We start from the raw sequence: 25,863 nt of genomic DNA, 5'->3' as shown, positions 1-25,863 counted from the left end.
CCATGTTCTTATGACAAAGAGCTGAAATCTTAGTTAGTTCCAAGCTCGATATTAGCAAGGAGGACTTTCCTCAGACAACCTCCTTCATGTTCCTATGACAGAGATGACTAATCCCTTGCTCTTCCTGGTTATGTAATTTTGATTAATATTAATCAATGTGAACTGGCTGTATAAAACAGAATATAAATCATATATATATATATATATATATATATATATATATATATATATATATATATCAGATCACCCCACATCAGAGCTAACATGCCTGATCATTCTTACAGAGTCACAGAAACGTAAGGGAGAAAGCGGGGAGACAGAAAAGTTGAAGCTTGTCCTGATATCTACTCTCTGAACCTGCGGTGGAACACAGTCAAGGAAAAGTGTTATCTGAACAAATTGTAAGCTGACAGTCAGATGTAAAAGACCAGCGTTGATGACACTTCACCTTTATAGAAATGCTTCTTAAGAATCCTGGAGGGACACGTTCCATCGTATGGTAACAGGGAACTTGTATGGGAATTCCTTGAAATCCACAGAAAGCCACGCAATAACTTCTGTCCATAGCTGGTATGTTTACAGATGACACAGAGTTTGGAATAGGACCCTTTCCCCCAAAGAAATGTAATTAAAACAAAGAAAGCTAGATGGATGAACAGATAAAGCCGCTTCAGGGTGAGGCAATACGGCTCTAAGAACATATGGAGTTTTAGGCATAGGATTTCTGTACAAGGAGAGAGCATCTCAAACAGACAACACATAGCACATTTAGTAAGCCACAGTTGGCACAGAGGCCTTACATTCCTGGAAATGGGCCGTACATGTGGCTCTACACCTGTCCCAGAATCCCACTGGATCTCTATGATCTTTTGTTCCAGGCACTTTACTAGAGAGGACCAAGAGTGCTCTGGACGCCCCATGGATGGGCTGGAGGCAGCCCAGATTCTTCCTGCTGTCAACTTGAATTAATCTGTGCTCTAGAAGGGAAATCATGTTGGAGGGAATGTGTGCAAGCCACGGATACAGCCACTGAAAGTTAGGAAAACCAGCACCTCACACGGGAATTTAAAATGGAAACTGGCTCATATTGGAGTTCTGTTCTTGAAAACAATGTCGTAAGCAGAGTTTTCCAGTTTGTAAGCTGGAGTCTGTCCAAACAGGAACTGGTAAATGATCAGGGCAAACAATGCCGTCTGACAAATGGTTTAGGAAATCAAGGATGCTTCGGCTTGAAAAGCAAATTTTGGGAATCAAATAACAGCTATTTTCAAGGAAAGAGCCACTGTCTTTACAGACATCCATAGACTTCTTTTTCCAGTGAGATTCAGAATTAAAACTAAATGACATGAATTCCAGGGAGATAGTTGTTTGTTTTGGTTTTGGTTTGTTTTGTTTTTCAAATTGAGGAAGAACACACTGATTATCAGACTAGTATAAAGTGGGATAAGCAAAAATGGGTAAACTTTCAACTCAATATTTAAAAGGTAGATGGCAAATGTGAAATATTTCAATTGATGAAAAAACAGGATGGATAACCTATAAAATCCAGCCCTCCTACAACCTTCTAAGAATTTCTATGCCAAACCACACCTACAGTGAACACTGCATGTAGATATTATGATGAGATTTCTAAAATCTAAAGGTATGGCTAGGAAGCCTCTGACAAAAGAAAAATTCATCATGCTTTACAGCACATGTATTTACAAAGGGGAAGAAAACAGGAAGTGCACTCCAAGGATGTGGAGAAAGACAGGAAGGAGTCTCTCAAGAGACCTTGACCACACAAACCTGGTCTGACCCAGCTTCCTTCCAAGGTAATACTCAGTAAAGATTGGGAAGGAGTCAGATAGTTGAATAGTTTTAATGCCTCCATTTGATTTTACCTTAAAGGAGAGGAAGGGAGAGGGGGAAGAGGACGGGAAGGGAGGGAGGGGAGAGGAGAGAGAGAGAGAGAGAGAGAGAGAGAGAGAGAGAGAGAGAGGGAGGGAGGGAGGGAGGGAGGGAGGGAGGGAGGGAGGAAGGGGAAAGGGCCTAGTAGCCTAAATAAAAAATTAGGTCTTGTAGATCTGGACTCAAATTCCAACTCCTTCACTAGTTATTTGTCAGCCCCAACTCGACAACGGTGTGCATCAGCATGATGTCACCATCTGCTTTGGTTTCATGCCCTGCCATCTTGGGTTGCAGCATTAGAGAACGTTTACGAGGTGGGAAATGGGCAAAAGGAATCATCACTCTCTTGAACGGATTGCTGCTGGCTGAAGAGCGTGGGTGGGTTTTGCAGGACCGAGTTAGTTCCTAAGAGAGCGAGTTACCATGAGGGGGGGGGGAGAGATTTTAAGGAAGGGTAAGGAGAGTGACAGGAGACTGTGACTTACTAGAAAGGCACTACTAGGGCCAGAAGGGCACAAGTGGTGCGAGTGGTCAAGAGGAGGAGGGAGAAGAGTGGATGAGGGGAGGCCAGACAACAAAGTGTGTATAAGAACGACCCAGTGAAAGCCACTGTAATACGTTGTAACCTTGTACGCTGGTTAGAAAGCAAATTTTTAAACGAAATGTAGAAAATCTGAACACTCAGAACCACATGAGCAAAATCAACAATAAAAGAGCAGGCCTTCCTCCTCTCCTCTCTCGACTCTTGCTTCTTGTCTCTGAGTAATCTCCTCTGTATTTATTCCACCATTGTGATGTTCTCCTCCGTGAGGACCTCACAGAACTGAGCAGATGATGCCATGCTCTTCAACCTCCAGAACTGTGAGCAAAATAACCCTCTTTTCTGCCAGGCGTGGCCACGCGGGCCTTTAATCCCAGCACCTGGGGGACTAAGAGGCAGGCTGATCTCTGTGAGTCGAGGCCAGCCTCATCTCCATAGTGAGTTCCAGGATAGCCAGGGCTACATAGTGAGAACCTGTCTAAAAATAATAATCAGATAAATAAACAAGCAACCCCCCAACAAACAAATAAATATCTCTTGTGTATAAAATACTTAGTCTCGGGCATTTAGGCATAGCAACACAAAGCAAACTAAGTCACTGGTTCATAGGGCTGTAGGGAGCAGGAAGAGTTGTTGTAAGTGGAGAGAGGAAAAGAAGAAGGTAGACTCCTCAGCACACTACTCTTTCAGATCGTAAATATTAAAATAATTACTGGTTTGTCCCATAAAAGCTTAATTTGTTGTAGACGTGGCTTCTTAATCTATCCTCTAAATGGCTTCACATCCTAAGGGATTGGAAACTGTTACAAGCACTTTTTTCTTATTACATTGTGAAATAATAATCAGTCAAAATCTGCAAAATGAACAATTTGTCTTCACAGAATAAACAATACCAATTTAAAAAAAATAAATAATGGACTGGAGAGATGGCTCAGTGGTTAAGAGTACTGACTGCTGTTCCAGAGGTCCTGAGTTCAATTCCCAGCACCACAGGGCTGCTCATCACCACCCATAACTCTAGCCCCAGGGGATCCAACGCCCTCTTCTGGCCTCTGCCGGCACCGGGAATGCATGTGGTGTGCAGACATACATGCAGCAAAACACCACACATATATTTTCAAAAAACGATAATAATAACTTTTTAAGTTCCAAACCCTGGAACAAATGGCTGGAGTGCTTATGTAACATATCTAAACAGACATGGCCACCAGGTTCTCCCAGCATCCCTCAGTCCCTACTTGTTACAGGGTAAGGCTGAAGTTTCTTACCCTCTGCCCTGAACTCTCCAGCCCAGGGGCTGGGCTGCCCTTCCCCCAGAGGCTCTTCCCTTTATAATGGAGACATTTTGGTTACCCACCCCTTCTGTACCTTTGCCCTCTTTGCTGCTACACCTGGTTCCCCTCTCTCTCCTCTCTCTTCCCCTCCCCCTCTCCCCACAAGGCCCATCTCAGCCTGGTCATGTCCACTCCAGACGTCCCAGATGTCCCTGCCTCTGCCTACACTCTTTTAATCTACACTAAACTTTCTCCTCCACCATACCTAGGGGCAGCCATGTCCTTTCCTATCCTTTTTTATTTCTTCTTTTCCTCCACTTTTTAAATTTCAAAGTTAAACATTGAGGAAATTATATTCAAATTTCCAAGTGGCCACGACGTTCTCATTACCTCTTCTTGAAGTGCAATCATGGCCTGCTGGAATTCTTTTGCGTCAGGAGTCGTTTGAGACAAGAGTTCTGCATTTTCATAGAGTGTTTGGTTCAGAAGGCGGCTAGACTGAAAATTGAAAAAAAAAAAAAAATATATATATATATATATATATATATATATATATATATATATATATATACATTGTTAAATTATTCATGCCAATGTGTAGAATTTCAATGTTTTAGGCCTTTCCAAGGGCTGTCAGACATCATCGGTGAACATACATACCTCAGATTTGAAAGTGGCTCCCAGGATTCCTGCTGCCAGTTGCAAGAGCAGAATCAGGAGCAAGCCGATGAAAAACTGAAAGACCAGACAGAGGTGTGTTATTCTCAGAGTAGCCTGTAACTACCAACAGCACGCCAGAATAACACGAGACCCCTGGCAGCCAGAACTATCAGCCTCAGTCTCCCATTATTACACCATTGTGTTGAAGCTATAAATTGACTCTATTACTACCCAGAAACATCTCCTTTAAAAAAAAAAATGATCAAGGAAAGTGGTTGTAATTAAATCTCATTGGAAAGACTATAGTCTTTAGGATTCTCTCATCCTAAAGGGAGGTAGGTTTGAAAGCCTAGAGGACCTAAGTATTGTTTCCCTATTCCTGTTTAACACACACACACACACACACACACACACGCACGCACGCACGCACACACACGCATGTACACGTGCACGCGTGTGCAAGCTTAGAACTGGTTTCAAACCAGTATCTTCACTGTGGGAATCACATGGCACCATGTTCCCAGTGTAAATCCTGAACTCTGCCTGGAGGATGGAGTCCACATACCAGTCTTTTTAAAACAAGCTCCTCAAGTAATTAAATTCCCCAAATGGTAAAAGAGGCCTCATTACTCAAACAGCTCTCATGGAAGACGTTACTGGAGTCCTGTTAAATGTGTCTCTGTCTTCTCTCTTAGCAAATAACTAAGTACCGTTATTGTTCTCAGATACGCAAACTGCTTCTTTATTTACAGACACAAGTTTGGGTTCATTCTAATTTGTACCCCACAAATACTCTATTTTCTAATAGTTTGACAAGATCTGTTCATTACTTTGCAGTCTATAAGTCAAAAAGTGAATGCCTATGGGCTATCCCAGTTCAACCTGCCCTTCTGGAAAATCCTAAACCACAAATCTGATTATCTCCCTGGCAATTTCCTTAGCACAGCCTGTACTTTGCAGCCCACACAAATACATCTCCTATCATTACTGGAAATAGCCCTCTCCAGCCACACCCAAGACACTCCCATTCCTCACCCAGAGCAGCCCTGGATTCCAGGCTCTCTTCCGGGTGACCACAGCCCACAGCACACCCTTACCTACGCAGACAGATTATTCACTTCCACCTCTGGCTTGAAAGCTCCCTCCCCCATCTTCACCCCTCTCCTCTGAGACCACTTTCACTGTAGTATATTCTCACTTCTTTTGTTTGTTTGTCGGTTTTTTTTTTTCGAGACAGGGTTTCTCTGTGTAGTTTTGGTGCCTGTCCTGGATCTCGCTCTGTAGACCAGGCTAGCCTTCAACTCACAGAGATCTGCCTGGCTCTGCCTCCCAAGTATTGGGATCAAAGTCGTGCGGCTGCCACCACCGCCTGCCCGGCGTATTCTCACTTATTCTTCCCCCATGGGTCCTGTCCACTTAACACAGTGTCTGACACACAGAAACGTGGCCATGCCACGTGGCTCGAATGAAGGACGGAATGAGAGAAGGGGGCATGAGCGATTAAAATGTATCTACCTTTAGACTCTAAAAGTCACCTCAAATTTAAGCTGAGGTAGTCCAAAACCTAAAGCCCTAGTATCTTCCATATTTAAATCCTCTGAAATAAATGAGGCTTTCATCAAGCTTGCCAAGTCTCTGGCCCCATCCCAGGGACGGATAACCCTTGGGATCTGGAGGGCGGATGTTGGGATGGGTCTGGAACCCACCAGCAGAAGCATGCAGCGGCTTTCTTTCACAGCACCACAGCAGCCCAGGAAGCCCAGAACCATGATGATGGCCCCCACCGCGATCAAGATGTTCACAGCAACGTAGGGGTCCGTGCCAGAGCTTCCAGCAGAGATGATCTACAAGCAGAAGAGAGGGGTGGTGTGAATCCCTTGTCTTGACGTTTCTTTTTCTCCTTTTCCAAATATCCCTTGAGTACCCACTCAGTGCCAGGCCCTGTTCTGAGACCCTGAGAAGCTTTCGTGGTCTGAGCTAGTGAAGGTCTCCGCCCTGGCAGAGCTCACATTCTGATAAAAACGCTACCTTCCCGAGTCGGGTAATTCTAGGATAATTCTCCTAGACGGAAACAGTAGATGTTGAATGGAGGAACTGTAATGGCCCTTTTAAAGTTGTTTCTAAAAGCTGAAAAAGGAAAGTGTTTTTAGTCCTCTCGATGGGATCTTTGGTTCACACAGTGTACATCTGATACATAGCATAGCACAACAAAAGTCTTTGTTTTGTGATAATCTAATCATTTTGACTTTAGAATACCCCAGGCTCTTCAAGTCGCTGCTGGTTATGGCATGAATGTCAGAATCATGTTGAGCTGAAGCAGTCGTACATGAAAGACCAAATGCTGTAAGGTCCATTTACACAGAGTTGAAGAACAGGCAAGGCTGTGGTGATAAAAACTAATGCACTTTGCCTTTGTGCAAAATAGACAAGAAGTCAGGAACTAACTGAAAAGCCCCACTGGGAAAGGGTTCTGGGTCAATCAACACGCTCTTACATCTTGGTAAGAATTCAATAAGCCCATGTTAACCCTTATCTTCTCATTCCCTGAAGGACTTAACTCAGAGACTTTAATTTTACCTGACTGTTGAATTATGGGATGTTGAGGAAAATACTGTAGGTCTGGTTATGGTGGGTGGGCTACCCATCCAGGGTAACTCAGTTCCTCCACATGCGACACAAGTATCCTCTTGTACTGAACCTCATAGCACCCCAAAACCATATGCTGCTTGTCCCCTCGATGCATGGATGCATGTGATGTAGTCAATTGCAACTGGAGCTGAGATCTTGTGCCAGTATTCTACCTGCATGCCGTATTCAGCGCCCCCATGCCACCTGGAACCTCAAGGTACTGGGCTGTCTCCATGCAAAGACACTCAGGACTCTGTATTCTCTAATCTCTCAGACCACCCACACGTCACCTCCTTTACCAAATCAATGCAAACGTAACATGCCACTAGTGATCCTTCTGTGTTGAAAGCTTTTTAAAATCCATTCGTAACCTACAGGAAATACTTATTCAATAGTCCATATGAAGGCGTGTGCTGAAATTATGAAAGCTTAAATATAAAGATCCGTATTCTACTTGGGGTCACACTAGGTAACAAGTTTGCAACCCCAGGACCGTAAGTTAACCTGAGCCCATTTGCAGTTTGTAAAAGGGAAATAGGTCGGGTCTGTGGTTTCTAAAGCCTCCTTTGTCTGTAAAAGTATTTGCTTACACATAATGCTTAGATTTACAAATTTAAAGCCTGCTCATGTCATAAATTTTTTAAATTTATTTTTGGGGAGAAGTTTGTGTTTGTTTACTTGTTTGTTTTGTTGTTGAGATTGGAGCCAGACTTCTTGGGAGGAAGAATTAGTTTTCTTTAAGGTTATAGGTCCTGATAGATAGACCGCTCTGCTCTGGTGGATGGCCCCATATCTATGAGTATATGGGCAGCACAGATTGGGCCTGGTGGGTTATTACAACAATAACAAAAGGAAAAACACAAATTTTGGAAGGGGAAGATTGGGTGGATCTGGGATCAGGGGAGGAGTGAGGGATGAATATAATCAAAATACCTTGTATGAGTGTATGAAATTCACAAAGAATCGATAAAAATATATTTTTAAAAGGACTAGGAAATTATTTTATTCTATTCATTTATTTTGGTTTTGTGAGACAGGGTTTTCCTGGAAAGCAGCTCTGACTATCTTAGAATTCGCTTTGTAGACCAGGCTAACCTCGAACTCACAGAGATCAGCCTGCCTCTGCCTCTCAAGTGCTAGGATTAAAGATGTGTGCCATCATGCCCGGCTGGATTAGGAAATTATTAAAGCCAGAGAAGTCATTGTTAACAAGCAGGCACAAGGTCAGAGACAAAACAGATATGTCAAGAAAGCAGCTTTGGGAAGGCAGCTCTGTCTGGTCACCAGGGCAGGCTGTGACATCTGAACAGGCAGAAGACTCTAGCAAGGTTATTGGAACTCAGGAAAGACGCAGAGACAATAGATGGACTGTCTACACAGGGAGGCTAAGTGATGCAGCTGACACCCATCCAGGCACTAGTTAAGGACTGTGGTGAGGCCACCCACTGCCAGGGACCAGGCAGAAAGAAAGCTGTGTGCTGACCCACTACCAGTCACTGTTGCAAGTTCAGACCAACAAATGCCTATTCTTCCTGAAGAATGAACTGGAAATCCGAGCCTGGTGTTTGTTCCAGCAGGAACCCAGCAAGTTTTCCAAAGCTGTCCCATATAAACAGAGTCCGTGTGTTTCTTAAGAAAAGGGGAGACATTCCAAAGAGGGGCTGGTGCGTCTGCAAAATGAGGCTACTGGGACCTTGTTTAGATGAGAAGAGATGTCCTGAACAAGGCTGGTAGCCATGATTTTGACCTTGGAAGCAATGGAGTTTATCCTTAAAAATGACCCTTCCAAGGCACGTTAGCAGAGAGAGATGTCTCCTCCCTGTCATTCTTGTATGTGTTTGTTCTCATGTTGGCCCTTGTAAAATAAAAAAATAAAAAAAAAAAAAACTACTAGTTCTATTTTCCCAGGAAGGAAATTCAGCTCTTCACTCAGTCTTGATTCTTTGCCAGTAACTGCAGATAAACACGCATCATCAAGTTAACTTCGCGTAAGCCAGGCTGGTTGTCCTGGTACCGACTTTTGTTCTGGGTAGGAGGCTGACGGCACAGGGGTCTAAATGTAACTAACAGCGCTGTCTTGCCCCTGCAGTCCAGTCCATTTCATTCCCAGATGTGGCGTCGGAGTCACATTCTCTCAAGGACAACAGCTCTCTTTTAATGTGTTCAATGTGTGTCATGTCTTAACAGACTAAACACCAAATTCGCTTAACAGAAACACTGGCAAGAAAGAAAACATCGCCCAGAAATCAAATAGGAATATAAAATTCAGGCTGCGCACACATCTTCAAAAGTCCAAAGTAACCTCAAAGTGATGGTTCTTAGTCTTTTTTTTTTCTTCCTTTTTTTAAATTAGGGGTGTCAAAGTCAGACAGATTACATACATCTTCAAAACCCTCATCCTCCTCTCGAACTCCAGTTCCTGGGGTCATCGGGAATTTAGAGCCACACTGATTAGAACCAATGGAATTCTGATGACCTGGGAGGCAAGACTCTCTGTCCTACCCAGCCCCTCCCAGTTTCATCATCTGGTGTGGTGACGTATAGAATGAGGAAGTAGCTAACTGCCTCGGGGATTCTCAGGACTCTCTTGGGATGGAAAGAGTCATAAGAGAGAGCTAGAGATGGAGAAAGAAGGAAGGGGTTGGGGCGTGAATATTCCTGGAAAAGCTGTCCATACTAGAAAGGGAAACAAACCAGCTGCCAGTTTTCTTTCCATCCTTCTTTCCACTAGGCCATGTCCAAAGGCAGTTAGTTGCACTGTGATGTATAATGCATTTAAATAATGTTAAAGCATCGTCTTCACCGCTGCCTTAATAACTTTCCGTCGGAATGAGAATTCTTCTTAAGGGAGGAAAGGTATTGGAGCAAAACCTTTGAAAAGGCCCTAACAATAGATGTGACCCCGCCAAGAGCTTGCCTCCACAACCAAGGGTGAGCAAAAGGCTCTGCGGGAGCTGGGCCAGTAAAGCAAGGGGGTGGGAGGTAGTGGGGAGATGGGGGGAGCTGAGGGTGCTCTTTTAATTGAGAGGGAAGAAGAGAAACGCAAATAAGGGAGCCAGGAAATGGAGCCAGTGTGGAGTTATTTTGGATAAGACTGAAACAACAACCGACCTGCACACTGACCTTTCTCCCTCCTTACACATTTTAACACTTTAGCATGGAAAAGAAATAGCATGTGGTGAATCCAAAGCCTGGGGCTGGAATGGTGCCTATAAACTAAACATCCAGACCTGGGGACATACTGGTAAGAGCTTTGTCCCTGGAGTGAAAGATAAGCAGTGTGAAGGAATTGATCTTATTAACTGTTTGTGTGATCAAGAAGCTGAACACCACCTGAGTCACATGAGTGTGATCGCCTCTGGTGGTGACTGCCTCGCATAAGTGTGATCGACTCTGGTTGAAATGGTTGCCTCCAATTCTGGTTTTAAGAGGTAAATACTGACTACCCTTGTACTGTGCTGCCCTTGAAATCTAGAATCACTTTCTTCTCCAAGAAAACATTTCATCTTCTTTCACTTTTGGACCAATCACCTTGGGACCAGCTACATCATAATCAGAATGTACTATAGAAGTTGTTCTTGGCGGGGAGGGAAGGTGTCTCCAAGCTGCTCATCAGCCTGGTCTTTAGTATGAAGGACGCAAGATTCTACCTAGACCCCTTCTTACATCCCCTTGTGTTGAAGTCTTTCTAGTTTGAAAATAATGTTACTAGAATTTGGGGGAGAACCCCACCTGGGGTGACACATGTTACCAGGGAGATTGGGGCAACCTCTCAGGGTTCTTAGTCCCGCTGATAAAATAATTCAAGAATGGGTTCAGAGGAAAACTCAAAGATAATTTTATTTGAGCTTCACTGAAAAGCCCCAGGGCAGATGAGCTATAAATCTTGGTAGCTTCCTGGAGGAGGAAGAGAGGAAGCCATACTATTTGAGTTGACATGTTCAGCCATGAAGGTCAGACAAATAGTCATATGGCAAAAGCAGACTGGGGGTGCCAATGTAATGGGCAGTATACTGAATTCCTGTTCTCCATTATCAACTACACAGAGTGCTGGAGCTCAGAAGGAAAAAACACATGATCTCATAAAGGATATAATTACTTCTGTATTTTTAACATGGCTTATCGTAAACCAGCCTTCCTGAGGAGTGGTCCTTTGGCCAAGTGATTGACCAGCCCAACTGCATTGACTAACTCTTACATTTGGGGTAGCTTGGAATGTTAGATTTCTTTCCCTTCACAAACACAGATGCTTCTGTAACAATAACACACCCCTCTCCAGTCTCCAGAAGGAATGCTCCATGCAAGGCACATAACAAGCCGTTTTGATGGCTTAAATTGTAAACCCATAAAACATCACACATGGTAAGTGAGGCATTGAAGAAAAATGGTAGAGAACTTTTTCTACTTGTCATTATCATTGCTATTGCTTTTCATGAAGGAGACAGTTACTTGTGTATCTATATTTACCTCTTTGCCATCCTTGCTTACTCGCACCCATATCGAGAGTGCCAGGATCAACGTACCACATATCTGCAGAAACAGGGGGGGGGGGGGAAATGTTAGAGTACAAAGATAAAATGAAATGCACATTCCATAAACACCATTTATCTGGCTGCAACAGTTTATCAATAATCAGACCATTACAGTCTGAAGTGCTCCCTAGCAGTCTATAAGACTGATAAGAGTAACAGTCCATTCGTAGTGTTAAGACAAGAATCCACCTCTGCCGGGTAGAAAAAGACATTTCACATGATTTAATTCCAATCACGTGGGTTTTTCCGCCTATGGTTTAAAGATAAGATACCCCTAATATACTCCTGGATTTGACTTTTGAACTCTATTTTGGACCAAGAAAGAAAGGCATAACTCACTAATTATCAAATATGCATTCAGGATCCCTAGGAAGATTGGAAATTGCAAAGATAAACAATAGTAGAGCATTTGACAAAATTTGAAATTTAGCAATGATAGTATAGATTAATATTTTTAAACTCAAATGAACTTTTTCTAAAAAAAAAAAAAAATCTTTTAGGTAGTAAGGCTTAGCTTACCTAGAGAAAAGAAACAATGGTGAACAGTTTTTAAAGTCTTAAATTCCCTTAATGACTTTACCAGATTATTTAATTTGGACCATGGCCAACACATAAAACTCGAAACGCATTTTACCTTAGTGTAAGGAAAACTCTTGTCTCTCAAGGTTAAAACAGAAAGAGATATACATAGGGGCTTCAAAAAATCAAAGACATATTATTAGATAGATATGTTGAGAACAGCCCTGGTGACATACCGTACATAGTAGGCCTTGGGGGACTTTCTAGATGTTTCTGACCTCTCCATACATTAAAAAAGAAATGTTTGAGTTCTCCAAAACCCAGTGACCTTGGAGTGCCCTTGCTTTCATGCATGCATGGTTGAACCACATGCCTGTAACCTTCAGCAGAACGTTCAGAGCTTTCTCATTAGCTTCCAGTAGAAGAAAAGTCAAGGGGATTGTTAAAGGAATAGGCAGGGCACTGAGCAGCTGAGGAGACATGGAATCTCTGCTTCCCAAAAGACCTCAAAAGACATCTAAGTCCAAATTGTTTGTTAAAAGTAACTGAATCCTGGTAGATTACAGTCACAAGGTTGAAATCCAGGCCAACTCCTAACCAATCTGCCCTTCTTACATGCTTTAACCCCTATAAAAATCGCCCCAAATATTCTAATGCAATTTTTTAAAAAGTAGAATTCCTTGTTCAGTAGACAATAACTTATACAATTGACTATCTTATATGCAGGCATATATAGACACTATATAACATAAATTAATAAAAGTTTAGTGTTGCAAGCCTCATTACCCCTCTTCCCAAGAAAGCTAATATTTACAAATGAAGATAAGAACCCAGGTTAGCAGGTGCTAGACTGCAAGTCAGAGAGGAAGAATTAGCGTCAAATAATAACTAAAGGGACCTCCTGGTGGTGATTCTATAATAATTGCATTTTTTTCTTGTTTCCCTAATTGATTTCCTTCCTTATAACTTTGTCTTTTCCTTCTCCCTTTGCAAGCACATTTATCCTGATCCTCATTTTTAAATGTATTCTTTGAGAATTTCATGCAGTATATTTTTATCATATTCTTTTCTACCCCTTGACTCCCATGCCATCCTGCCTCCTTTCCTAACCCATTTCATGTTCTTTCTTTCGTTTAAAAACAAGAAAAAGAAAAGAAAAATCCACTAAAAAGCATTGGAGTCTGTTTTGTGTTGGCCAACTGCCCATGAGCATGGTTGATATCCCCGGTATCACTCCATTAAAGAAAACTCATTTTCCTCCTGCCCCTTGCTATCATTTGGGAACAGCTTCTTGGCTAGGCCTGGGAGTCTGTGCCCACTTCTCCTCCTTTGTGCTGGGATTTTTTTCTCTCCTGAGCATGTCTCATGCATGCTTTCACTATCTCCAGGAATTCATACATATATCTGCCCTTTTGTGTCTGTTTACTTAAAATCACCCATCACCTCTGACTCTTCCAATCTTTCTACCCCCTCTTCTGTGTAAATCCTTGAGCCTATTAGGAGAGAGATGTGGTAAAAACAAAACAAACAAACAAACAAACAAACAAACAAACAAAAGCATTCTACTCAGGGCTGAGTACTCCAAAGTCTTTCAATCTGCATATTGTCCAATTGTGTGTCTCTGTGTTCATTAACATCTCCTGCAAGAAGAAGCTTCTCTGATGAGGGCTGAGGGATGCACTGATCTATGGATATAGTAATATGTCATGAGGAGACATTTTATTGCTATGTTCACTTAGCAGAATAATAGTAACGGGTTTTCCTTTGGAGACCAAGCCCTATCTAGTCTCAGGTTCTCCACCTCTTTAATGGTATCAGGACCTGGTTGCATCTCATGAAATCCAAATAAAAACTGGTTGATTGCTCCTATAACATTCATGCCACTCTTGTGCCAATGGGCATATTTTATAGGCAGGTTGTTATTAGAGCTCTGAGGGATCATAGCTGGAAGAAACTGATGGTTACTTTTCTCCTCCAGTAGCATGTACAGCACTTAACCAGCAGTGATGGAGCTTTCGTTTAGTACCAGCCAGATTTCTCCATGTTTGATAACATAAGCCTGTGTTCTTTTTTCTAAGCAATAAGGTTGTAGAGGGTAGCTAATAGCATCAGCAATTGCTTGTAATATTCAGGGGGAGTCTATGGGAACCTTTTTGTCAACAACTCAAAAAGGTATAACCCATTCTTGGTACTGGGAGTTTTATTTGGTATCATATGATATCTAGTTAGGATATTGTCTCATTGTATGGTAACTCTATTTAAATTCCATTTATTTATGTGTAGATTTTAGAAGCTTCTACACTAGTAGGTTTTCATATGGCTTTTCAAAAGGCTCTTAGTGCTACTTATCCCTTTCCATATTGCCTGGTGTACTCTGATCTTTGATTTCCCACACCCTTATGTTGATCATCTTAATCTGGTCTTTAACCTTAACTAAAAGTAATGTTAACTATCCTAGTAACTAGTGTTTATTTGGAACTTATTATACTATCAAAGAGAAAGCTTTAAGACAACTATGAAGTGCTAAGAGCTGGGAAAATAGTCTTCCCCAGGGAAGAGCACACCAATTGGTTTTCCAATACCAAACGGTCAGCCCTGAAAACTTATACATACAACACCTACAGGTAATATATTTACAAATGTCTACAACAATAATTAATGGAAAAAGAGGTCATAAATTTGAAAAAGAACACAAAACAGTATATGGCAGGGTTTGGAGGGAGGAAATGGAAGAGGGAAATGATGTAACTATATTATGATCTCAAAAAATAAGGTAATAATAATAATAATAACTCTTATAGTAAGAATGTGATAGTCTTTATCTCCTTTTTGCATTATTATTTACTTCAAAGTACTTAGAAATTAAACTATACCTGTATATCTTATCAACTATATTTGACTCTCAAATGATGTTAGGTTTTCTCAGCAACTGAATATTATCTGTAACACCAACATTGAAAAGGAGTATTCAATTATCTCAGAAATCAAGAATATTTTGCCTAATTTCAGTCTTCACAATTAGACAAAATCCTTTTGCACATATAGAAATTAGCTAAATGCTCATGCCCATGCCCATCACTATCCCTCTCCCTTTTTTGTATTTTAGTTTTAAAATAAAAATATACTGTTGAAAACACATCTTCCTCACCTCATTGGAGAAATTCAAATGTAAGGATAGCAAACTTAACACCGTTAGAACCTTCATAAATGCTAAAGCTAATCTTAAAAGTCAATGCATCTTCTACCAAGTTGATTAAATACAAAGCAGTTTCACAACCATTGCTTTAAGATGGAACATGATAGTGAGTGCATAGCGCCTTCCCCATCCCTCGTCTTTGGCTCTAAGGGTCTGTGATGTTGTTAAGACATGTCCAGTTCTAGATATTTTTTAATTGTAAGACGGTTAAATGAAAGGCATTAATCAGGCCTGGCATCAGTCGGTACTGTAGAACTAACTGGCCCATCTTTATTCTGGTTTCACTTTTAGGAGAACAACTGTGGTTATTACCCAGTTCTTACTTGATCTCTTTGTATTTTACACTTAGGATGTGGTTGGTCAGAATCAGTATTCTGAGAATGTAGGCAATTTTGGCATTTGCATATGGGCAAGCAACAGGTCTGGTTAGCATCTCCCTAGACTCTTATACAAAACACTGCTTCAGTGATGTATTTGGGAATAGAACTTTTAGGAGATAATTAAAGTTAAATGAACTCATTGAGGTAGAATCCTAGTCCAATAAGATTGTGAACCTTACAAGAGAGATCTGTCTCTCTCCATTAACTTAACCCCTGGGAAGGACCACGTGAGAACATAGTAAGAAGGCAGGAGAAGGACCCTCACCGAACACTCAAATGACCGTCACCTCAATCTTAGACCTCCCAGCTTTCAGAACTGTAAGAAATGAATTTCTGTTGTTTCAACTACCAATCCACAGTAATATCTTATAGAGATCCAAGCAGACTAAGACAGGAAATACACTGAAATCAATAAAATGTTAGGAAGAGAATGGGAAGACTTTCTGAACTAACTTCTGATTTGAAATCTGCGGGACTTGACAGGAATTCATGGGGGTTCCTAGAAACCCAAGCTCAGCTTACAACTGCTCGAAAAGGTCATGAGCAGAGGAGAGTTTGTGTTATCCACAGCCACAGGCTTGAAGCCAATTGGGTGGGGATATTTGGGGCCTTATCTATGTAGAATAGAAGCTAGCATCATTGAGGTCTACACACTTCATTCTCACAGACTCCTTGTCTTGTGAGAAAAGAGAAGGGTCAAGCAGAGCTAAAATTATGCTTATGTTTTAAAAGTCTACTATGCATAAAATATGATTATCATTGGGGGGGGCAAGTTCTCATGCTAAAAAGCAATATGATCCATCATTGGAATAAAAAAATCAATTAAACTACATACCAAGCCTTGCTTGTAAGTTTTTGAAAAATTCCTTAATTAATTTTTTCAATTAATCTTTCTAGGTAAAATGCTACCCTCTTTTTTATGCATGCAGAAAGGTGTACCGAACAGCCAATGAACATATGTTAGCACAAAGCAATAGGGTGTGTTCAGGATCTGAATCACAATTGGTGGGAATCCTTATTTTTTTCATTTCTTTAACTGGGGTGGAAGAATTCTTGCCCTATCACAAATTCTTTCAGTCTTAGTTCCTCCCCTGGTCCAAAATCCAACACGGAAAATTATCCATCACATTATGAAATAGTTTCATATCTTCTTCATTAAAATGCCTATAAACTGCTGATTAAAATGCCATTTTTTGTAAGTGTTTATTGTTCTTTTGAGTCCTTTATGCATATTAACTTATTTAATCATCACAGTGATCTAAGGGGTATATAGATCTATGGTCAAAATTTGGGGAGATGGCAAACTGTAAAATACAGAGAAGCTCTTCCCTCCAAGGAAGTACAGACAGTAAAAAGCAGTGTCTTGTTTGATCTGAGCTTACTGCACCTGGGTTCTTAGATCCTCACTGTTACTGTAGTCCAACTGATAACATTCACTGTACCATGACAAACAGCCACTCTACTTACAAAGATCATAGATTTCAGCCGCAGGAAACTGTTTCTCACAGGGCTTTTCATCAGCCGACAGGATAAACTATAATTGTGTCCTACTATTTGTAATTATCAGCCGACAGGATAAAATATAATTGTGTCCTAATATTTGTAATGTACCCTTATCTCAGAGAGATGTCTGCTTTGCCTCCAAGCTCTTAATGAAGCTGAGCACATCCAAGGTAGAAAAGACAATGAACAATGAATCACTGGTTCCTGGATTTGGTCCATGTCAAGACTATCTTCTAAACACTTCAAACTCCATTTTGCATTGATCCCTTTGGGTACAGATACCTCTGGCTTTACGAATTAGCCCACTTTCCTCACTGTGCTCACTTAAAGACTGGTAACATGTCAATGTACTTTTCTTCATGAAACCTGATCTCTACATGGTACTCCATGTCTGGTTTTTATTACCCTGCATCTTCCCAAGAAAAGACCCCATACTTGCCCAGATGCCCAGGAAACCCTACACTTCTTTGATACTCCCAGGCCTGTCCTATCTAAGAAGGGCATGAGAAAATTTGGGCATTTCCTGTGTTTGACATATGACTCAGGGAAATAGGTTTTGTATCTGCAACTTCTTTATTATTGATAACACCTCCAATTCTCTCACTTGCAGCGGTCTCCAGCATGATTAGGAATGATTTTCAACTCACATGTTTTTCTTCGATTAGTAATTCTATGAAATGTAAACTGCCACATATTTGTGTGGCACATCAAGTTCTCCCTGAAGAGAAACCAGTATGTTTAGATCAAGTGACTATATGCGTATCTCAGAGATATTTCAACATCTGGCCCCACTTTACAAAAGCCAAGTTTCACAAGTTAGAACCAGAAAGAATGCATTTGAAAACACAAGGCCATGGACATCTACAAGAAAACCACATCAATGGAAACATTAAAATTTTTGCTCATGTAAACATTAAGAATATGACAAATTGCTAATTTCCTATGAAGGATCATAACTTTCCAACTGAGAACTCTAGGCTGAGGGGAGACACAAGAGTAGAAACAGGAATGTCCCCCCTCACCTCAAAAACAGCTCCAGATGCCTACATCTTGATTTAAAATGCTGGTGTCGCATGTGGCTAAGAAGTTAGCATTGGTCTTTCCAGCCATTGTCCTCACGGAGGGTCACTACCTCTTATCTCAAAGTTGCAGGTCCCACCACACATGGGGAGGAGAAAAGTCAGTGAAGGAAGTTAGAATTATCTAACTGAAATCTACAGTATCAGTAAACTTCATGTGTGACCTCAGAGAAAGAACAGGTTGTAACCATAAAGTAATCAGAGTCCCCCTGGAAAGCTGTGACAGTGTCTGGGAACATAATGGCACACAGACAGGAGAGCTGCAACTGACCTTGAACTCTTTATCTTAGACCCATTGCACATCCCTCTCCGGGATTATCCTTACATAATGTTTGGTTCAAAATCTGGATCTATTCCAAATTCCTGTTTGTGAATTAGACAATGAATTCACAATTTCAGTCAGAACTTGGCATTCTCTGTTTATAAAATGATGATGTATTTTAACTTTTTCCTAATCTGAAGATAGTTTCTGGTGTGGTGTGGGTATTTTCAGACAGATTTGTTTTAATATCTTAAAAGCTGTGTTTACTAGTATATTAATACTTGGTTGTTTAAATGGAAATATATATATATAATGGCTGGATGGCAGTGGTGCATGCCTTTAATCCCAGCACTCAGGACGCAGAGCCAGGCGGATCTCTGTGAGTTCAAGGCCAACCTGGTCTACAGAGCAAGATCCAGGACAGGCACCAAAACTACTGTCTACAGAGAAACCCTGTCTCGGGGCTGGTGAGGTGGCTCAGAGGTTAAGAGCAGTGACCACTCTTCCAGAGGTCCTGAGTTCAATTCCCAGCAACCACATGGTGGCTCACAGCCATCGATAATGAAATCTGGTGCCCTCTTCTGGGCCTGCAGGCAACATGAAACATGCAGGAGGAATATTATATACGTAATAAATAAATAAATCTTAAACAAGAAAGAGAGAGAGAAAGAAAGAAACCCTGTCTCAAAAAAAAAAAAAGGAAAAAAGAAATATAAACAATGGCTATGGTTCTGTAAAAATTTAAGAGGTCAGAACTTCTTGAAGAAATAGGTAATTCTAACTCTGGCCAGGAAATGGGCAGATAAGCCTAGAATATCTTGTCCCACTTAATAATAAAGAAATTATAAAGATTATAATCATGCCAAAAAGCCTCAGAAACCAACTTGAAGAGCCTTTTGTCAAAAACCCAGAATAATAAATTGTACATCAATAAGGATAATAACTGCATTGGACTGTATAATCATTTCTTAGAAAAATATTACCTTACTGTTAAATGGTATGAGAAAGCTAACTCATTTTGAAATCTGGTTAAAAAAGTAAGAAAGAACACCGGGCGGTGGTGGCGCATGCCTTTAATCCCAGCACTCGGGAGGCAGAGCCAGGGGATCTCTGTGAGTTCGAGGCCAGCCTGGGCTACCAAGTGAGTTCCAGGAAAGGCGCAAAGCTACACAGAGAAACCCTGTCTTGAAAAACCAAAAAAAAAAAAAAAAAAAAAAGTAAGAAAGAAGTATTTACACCACATTTGTGTATGCATCTATGACATATAAAATATGTGATATACATATATATGTTCTCTCTCACACACACATACCTATGTGCACACCTACATGGGTGCACACACACACACACATACACACACTGGATGCCCTGGCAACTAAACAATTTGACTTAACTAACATATGAAGAAATATTGATAGCACTAGATTATCACCCATTTCAATATTTTAGTGAACCGAAAATGAACTTGAGCATCCTCATAAACAGAGACACACCATGTATACTTCCTGATGAAAGGACATAGTATTACTTAGGAAGTAGCACTTTCTCCCCTACAAAAGCTTACATCTTGTCAATCGGCCTGATGCCATGGCTAGCTTACAGGAATATGAAAGACAGAAAAGTATGGAAAGGTACCCCTTGGGTATGTGAAGAGCAAAAGTCAAACCATTGAAAGTTTGATAAGACCAGCAGAAATAACCACACAATATTTCAAAAAGAAGAAAAATGAGGAAGTTGGAGAGGGAATCTACAGACACCAACCGACCATAGTCTGTGGACCTTTTCTGGATCCCAGTTCAAATCACATTTTTGAAGCAATGAGAAATTTAAACCCTCATTAAGAAATTTGTATTAAGTTTTTAAAGTATGAGAATGATATTGTAGGTACATTAGTAAATGTAATTTCCTTTCAAGACACATGCTAATGTATTGATAGATGAATGATAACCCTAAAGTTTTCTTCATAATTGCCTGGGCAAGTGAATGAAATGTGTACAGATTGATCGGGGTTTCACTGTTTGAAACTGTTTGAGAGGCCCGATAATAGAGTTAATTTTCCAAATTTGTCTTTGTTTGTGAATGTTGGAAAGTTTGAAAGAAAGCCAAGGAACACATTTATATTCTACTCTCAGTGACTTTAATAATTCAAGAGAAGCAATGTATCAAATGAATTTTTAAAATTTGTCATAAATTCTTGAGTCTCAAAATATTTTTCTAGTTTCTGCTATTTTCAACGCAGCCCATTTTTTCTAGGAAAAAGACAAAGTATAAAGAACAAAATGTTTTTACTCTCTTATTTATATAAATAAATACTTATTTAATTAATTTAATTCACCAATATGTCACCTATATTCATTAGGGCTACTGGCCATTGAGTGGAAAGTCATTTCATACAATAAAATTATATTAGTTTATTTAAATTCATCATTAGTTTAACAGAATGGAAGTTTATGAGACTGGAGCTTTTCCTTTTCCCCACCGCTCTGTCCAACTCTCTAATAAGCTCTTTGCCCAAAGTTAAAAAAGAAAAGAAAGAAATTTACGGTGCTAATACCAACCATCTATCTCTCTGTTAAAGGCCAAAAGGTTCAGATACAAGACCAGAGCTCCTTATTCTTAATAGTGCATAAACCACTTTTCAATCCAGAATATAAAATGATTTGTTGTTTTTTTCTATTTGAGCACGCTGGTATATTGCTTCACTTGTAACATATTTTACTTCCCGCATATGTATAAAACAGTAAGTAAGGCTGTTTTCCCAACAGCCCAGCCCTTCACGTTAATATTCATTTTTCACTGTATCTGGTTTAGCTACATCAGTGGTTCTCAACCTGTGGGTCGCAACCCCTTCAGGGTGGAACAACCCTTTCACTGGGGTCATGTATCAGATAGCCTGCCTATCAGATATTCATGTGACGGTTCATAGCAGTAGCGAAATTAGTTAGGAAATATCAACAAGGATAAGGTTGGGGTCGCCACAGCATGAGGAACTGTATTAAAGGGTCGCAGCATTGGGAAGATTCTCAAGCAAAACATACTCGGCTAAATCCAAACCCTGTTCTTTGAAGGGTGGGTCAATGACACATCAGAATACTGACTTCAAAATACTAATCCACAGTCACTGGTTTAGTTGAATCTTATAATTAAATACTCGTACTGCTTCTCCTGGAGCATTTCAAGACCCATTATTTTTTCCTCTGGGCTCTGAAAATGATCTTCTCATGCATTTATCATCCCACCACCTCCTAGTCAGTCACCTGTTTTAAACCCAGATGTCAAGGGAGGGAACCAGAAGCCAGGCGGAATCAAACTGTTTTCCTTGGAGTCCTTAAGCCAGAGAGTGCTGATTGACATATAACTAAGAATAATCATCCTTAATTAAGGGATATTTTCCCCTGTGTTTAGTCTTGCAACAATATGAAAACATTTGGGAAATGTTTATCTTCAAAGAACTTGAGCACACTTTTTTTTTTTTTTTTTTTGAGTCACTGGCTTATTTTCAGTTCCCGAAACAACCCAAGAGAGACAAACAAATCCAAACAGTTCAATGGAAAAATGCCTTTTCCTCCTCATCCTCTAGCTCTATGACATTATGAGATTTATCTCAAGCTCCTCTTTCTTGTACGAAACTGATAAGTAAAAGAAAAATACTTACCCAGAACAAGAAGTTGAAGAAAAACATAGAATATTTTAAACAGCCACTGACACCAGCCATTTCGGAGAAGGGACAGCCACCCAGGTACTGTGGAAAGAAGTCGTCCTTACAGATCTATCCGGCAGTAGACTCTGGGGGATTTTGCCTGCACAGATCCTTATGCCTGCCGCTTCAGGGCAGAAAGAGAGAGCAAAGAAGTAGGAAGTAGACTGAAGGAAAAAAAAAAATCCAGTTATTAGAGTGGATAAAAATTTAACCCACACATTTAAATATCCCCAACGTTATCTTCAGGCGAGTATGTTCTTTTTCCCTGTTATGGCTGCTAGGGCGTTGGGCCAGGATATTTATGATCTCTTCTCAAAACCCGCTCCCTCTAGAGTAAACAGATATCAAGTTAAGGGAGTGACTGGAGCAGAGGTGGAGAGTGGTACAGAGATAGCAGGTGGGAGGTGGGTAGGCTTCTGAAGGCGCAGCCTGGCATTGCTAACCTCTGTTTTAACCACCGGAATATAGGCTGTTAGGCTCCCAAGTAAATGGACCTGTGTCTCATTTCATTTTGCGTTACGTTTTGATAAGAGCACAAAGTTCCTTCCCAAGGCAGCAATAGGTATTTAGAAGCCTGCAAAGCCTCCAGGCTTAGTTACAGCAACCTTTCTTATCGTTCACTTCAAATGAACGGTGAAACAACCACCGGTCAGTGCTTCCAACTCTGTGTGTCTTGTTAGTTAGTTAGCGAGTTAAGTTAGTTAGTTAGCTAGTTTGTTGTTATTGTTTTCCTTCAAAGCAAAGCATGAGGAAGAGCTCCCTTAAATACCTGTCACTTTCAAGAACTGTAAGGGGAGGTGGCCTTGCGTATTAAGTAAGACCATTCAGGGTTTATCTTTACCTCTTTGTGTGAAGGAGAAAAAAAAAAGGAAGAAAGAAAGAAAACCTCGGGAGGTGCTCCTGACTGCCCCCATTGTATTCAGTTTATGACACAGACACCAGGTTTGATAGCCTCATTTGCTTTTAAGGTGAACTCTGTGGTTTCATTCTTCTGAGAAATGACCTACAGCAACAATTCCACTCTGACTCGGTTTCTGGGTTCTGGGCAATTGACAAAGAAAATCCCATGAGGAACATGTTTGTGAACTCCTGAAAGCAGCTCTTTCAGCTGAATCTGGTGCTAATGGGATGGAGCCTTCCCAGGTATTAAATGCAGGACTCTGGGATCTATTTAGACAGGTTGCTTTGAGGAAACAATCGGGGTCTTGGGTCTGCCTAAATAAAACAATCCCAATCCCACACTTCAAGGAGTAGTTAGGAAAATAATTCCTTAAAAAATCCCTACTAAGCCGGGCGGTGGTGGCGCGCGCCTTTAATCCCAGCACTCGGGAGGCAGAGGCAGGAGGATCTCTGTGAGTTTGAGGCCAGCCTGGGCTACCAAGTGAGTTCCAGGAAAGGCGCAAAGCTACACAGAGAAACCCTGTCTCGAAAAACAAAAACAAAACAAAACAAAACCCCTACTAAAGCAGGGCAGTGGTGGCACTCAGGAGGTAGGTCTCTGTGAGTTTGAGGCCAGCCTGGTCTACAGAGTGAGTTCCAGGACAGGCTCCAAAGCTACACAGAGAAACCCTGTCTCAGAAAAAAAATAAAATAAAATAAAATAAAATAATAAAAAATAAATAAATAAAAAACAAAACACAAAACTATTAAATGCAATGTAACATGTGACCGGAGTCTTATCCCGTAAAAATACCTAATTTTCACTAATATAAGACTTCACTCTGTAACTATAAAGAATAATTTTGATGCACTGTTACAGTAATATTTAGTGTAGCAGATCAAATTTAGGATTAGTTCCCCCCACTAATACCGAACCTGAAGCTCACCGGTTAGTAAGACAATGCACTGGGATGGGCAGAGACATATTCAGGAACCCAACTCGGGTCTCCATGCTTCTTCTGCTGTGGGCACTTTCCTGGCTGAGCCGTCACCTCCCCAGCCCTGTGACCATTATGATCCGAACAAACCTCTACACCCTCTGATAGTCATTTATTTGTGTCTCTCTCCTGTTTGGCCCTTTTATGCCAGAAAAACAGAACTCCTGCCTCATGCCCCTTTATAGTCATAATGCTGGAGATAAAGGGGAAAGGGCCTGCGATCCAGATCCCCAGGAAGTTCAGTTGGTGACCCCTGCATTGAGCTCCCTAGGAAACTACGAGTGTGTTATCCAAAACAACAAACAGATTTCTGGATTTCAAACCTTCCCAGACCTTTACCTCTCTTTTCTTCTTTTTTTTTCTTTATTTTTTTAATTATACTCACGATATTCATTAATTATACTCATGATATTAATTACATTTGAGGTATTCATTGATTACATTCGCAGTATTCATTCAATAATTATATTTATGATATTCATTAATTACATTAATTGTATTGAGTTATTACATTCATGATAATATGTCCTGATACTACTGTCCATTTGTGGGGCTTTTCCATCACACAAAACAGAGATTCTGTACTTAGCAAATCATTGCTCTATATTCCTTTCTTCTTCATCTTGAGATAACATCTGATCTTTCTGTCTCTATGAATTTCTACATTCTATATATTTCATGTAATACAATTCTATAGTATTTGTCGTTTTTTTAATGTAAAAACATTTTATATACAACTGCAGAAGAAATAATACAGATAGCTTGAACATAAAAATAGGTTATAATTCAAAAGTCCAGGGTTATTTTAACTTTCTAATATCCATGCTTTCTAATATTCATATAGTGATACACAAATGAACACAACCATAGATTATCTTTCCAGAAAGGCATCTGGAACCCCTGTCTCAGATGTGGATATATTGTCAGAAATGCGGATCTAGGCAAAAGCTCACATTTTATACATCACGGAAGTGCCACTCTACTCACAAAACTGGCTTGTGATAGAGTCCCTTTGAGAAACAAAGCCAAGTGATGAAGAGCAGATCTGAATTCTGTCCACAGCATCAACTGATGAGTTTTGAAGTTTGAGTCATTTATCGCTTTAGTCACTATGGACTGCAGTAACAGGAGTAGGGTGGAGCTGGGGGTGGGGATGGGGTGGAGCTGGGGGGTGAGGTGAGGTGGGGTTGGAAGTGTCAGTTGTAAAGCTTAATCATTATAAAAGGCGAAACCAAGAAAGAGAGGCAATGGCAAGTGGGCTATTGTAAGGACAGATGACAACTGGGAAAGGGCAGAAAGTCCAAACAAATGCAGATACCATTTCCTTAGCATTGCCATCATGCCAATTCCTGTTACTCATAGTGAAGTGTGCAGGGTAAATAAAGGAGGAGAGGAATTGAGTCTGACTCATCATGAAAACCCTCCGTGAGACAGTCACTACTGAGTCAGGTTTGCTGACACTACAGAACTCCTGGCAGGGGGAGAGAGAGAGATTCTTATGCTCAGGGTGGTGGAAAGGACATGAGTAGAAACTTATATTTAATACAGCATTTCCTCCTGCCTATTAGATTTCTATTTGGGAACTACTGTGATTTGAATGTGTCCCCAAAGGTTCACATGGTGGAAACTTAATCTCCCAATATGACAGTGTTCAGAGGCACAGCCTGTCCAGAGGAGATTGGGGTGTTTATCGTGTTCTGGTGGGAGTGGGTTCTTACCTTGAGAGTGGATTATTATTTCTTTTTTGTAAAAGCATGTTCTTGCCTTTCCCATGCCCTTTCCTGCATAGCACACTCTCCCCCAGCCCCTGCTTCTCTCTCCT

At 40.8% G+C, this 25,863-nt stretch overlaps 1 protein-coding gene across 2 annotated transcripts in view; it reads right to left on the bottom strand.

The window, feature by feature from the left end:
* Nucleotides 1-25,131, bottom strand: part of Tspan8 (tetraspanin 8) — a 36,487-nt gene extending 11,356 nt beyond the window's left edge. The window contains exons 1-6 of one of the 2 annotated variants that reach the window (XM_076553928.1): nt 25,029-25,131; nt 22,120-22,328; nt 11,461-11,523; nt 6,072-6,209; nt 4,366-4,440; nt 4,096-4,203 (exon numbers count right to left, since the gene is read on the bottom strand). In XM_076553928.1, the coding sequence (XP_076410043.1) occupies nt 4,096-4,203; nt 4,366-4,440; nt 6,072-6,209; nt 11,461-11,523; nt 22,120-22,179 (444 nt within the window). In that variant the 5' untranslated portion in view covers nt 22,180-22,328; nt 25,029-25,131. Of the gene's footprint in view, nt 1-4,095; nt 4,204-4,365; nt 4,441-6,071; nt 6,210-11,460; nt 11,524-22,119; nt 22,329-22,607; nt 22,724-25,028 lie in introns of those variants that run through there. The other variant, XM_076553927.1, reaches the window with a different exon arrangement.
* Nucleotides 25,132-25,863: the final 732 nt, after the last annotated feature.

The sequence above is a fragment of the Peromyscus maniculatus genome, chromosome 18, assembly GCF_049852395.1.
Source record: "Peromyscus maniculatus bairdii isolate BWxNUB_F1_BW_parent chromosome 18, HU_Pman_BW_mat_3.1, whole genome shotgun sequence".
NCBI lineage: Eukaryota > Metazoa > Chordata > Mammalia > Rodentia > Cricetidae > Peromyscus > Peromyscus maniculatus.
This window is presented reverse-complemented; position numbering and strand designations above follow the sequence as displayed.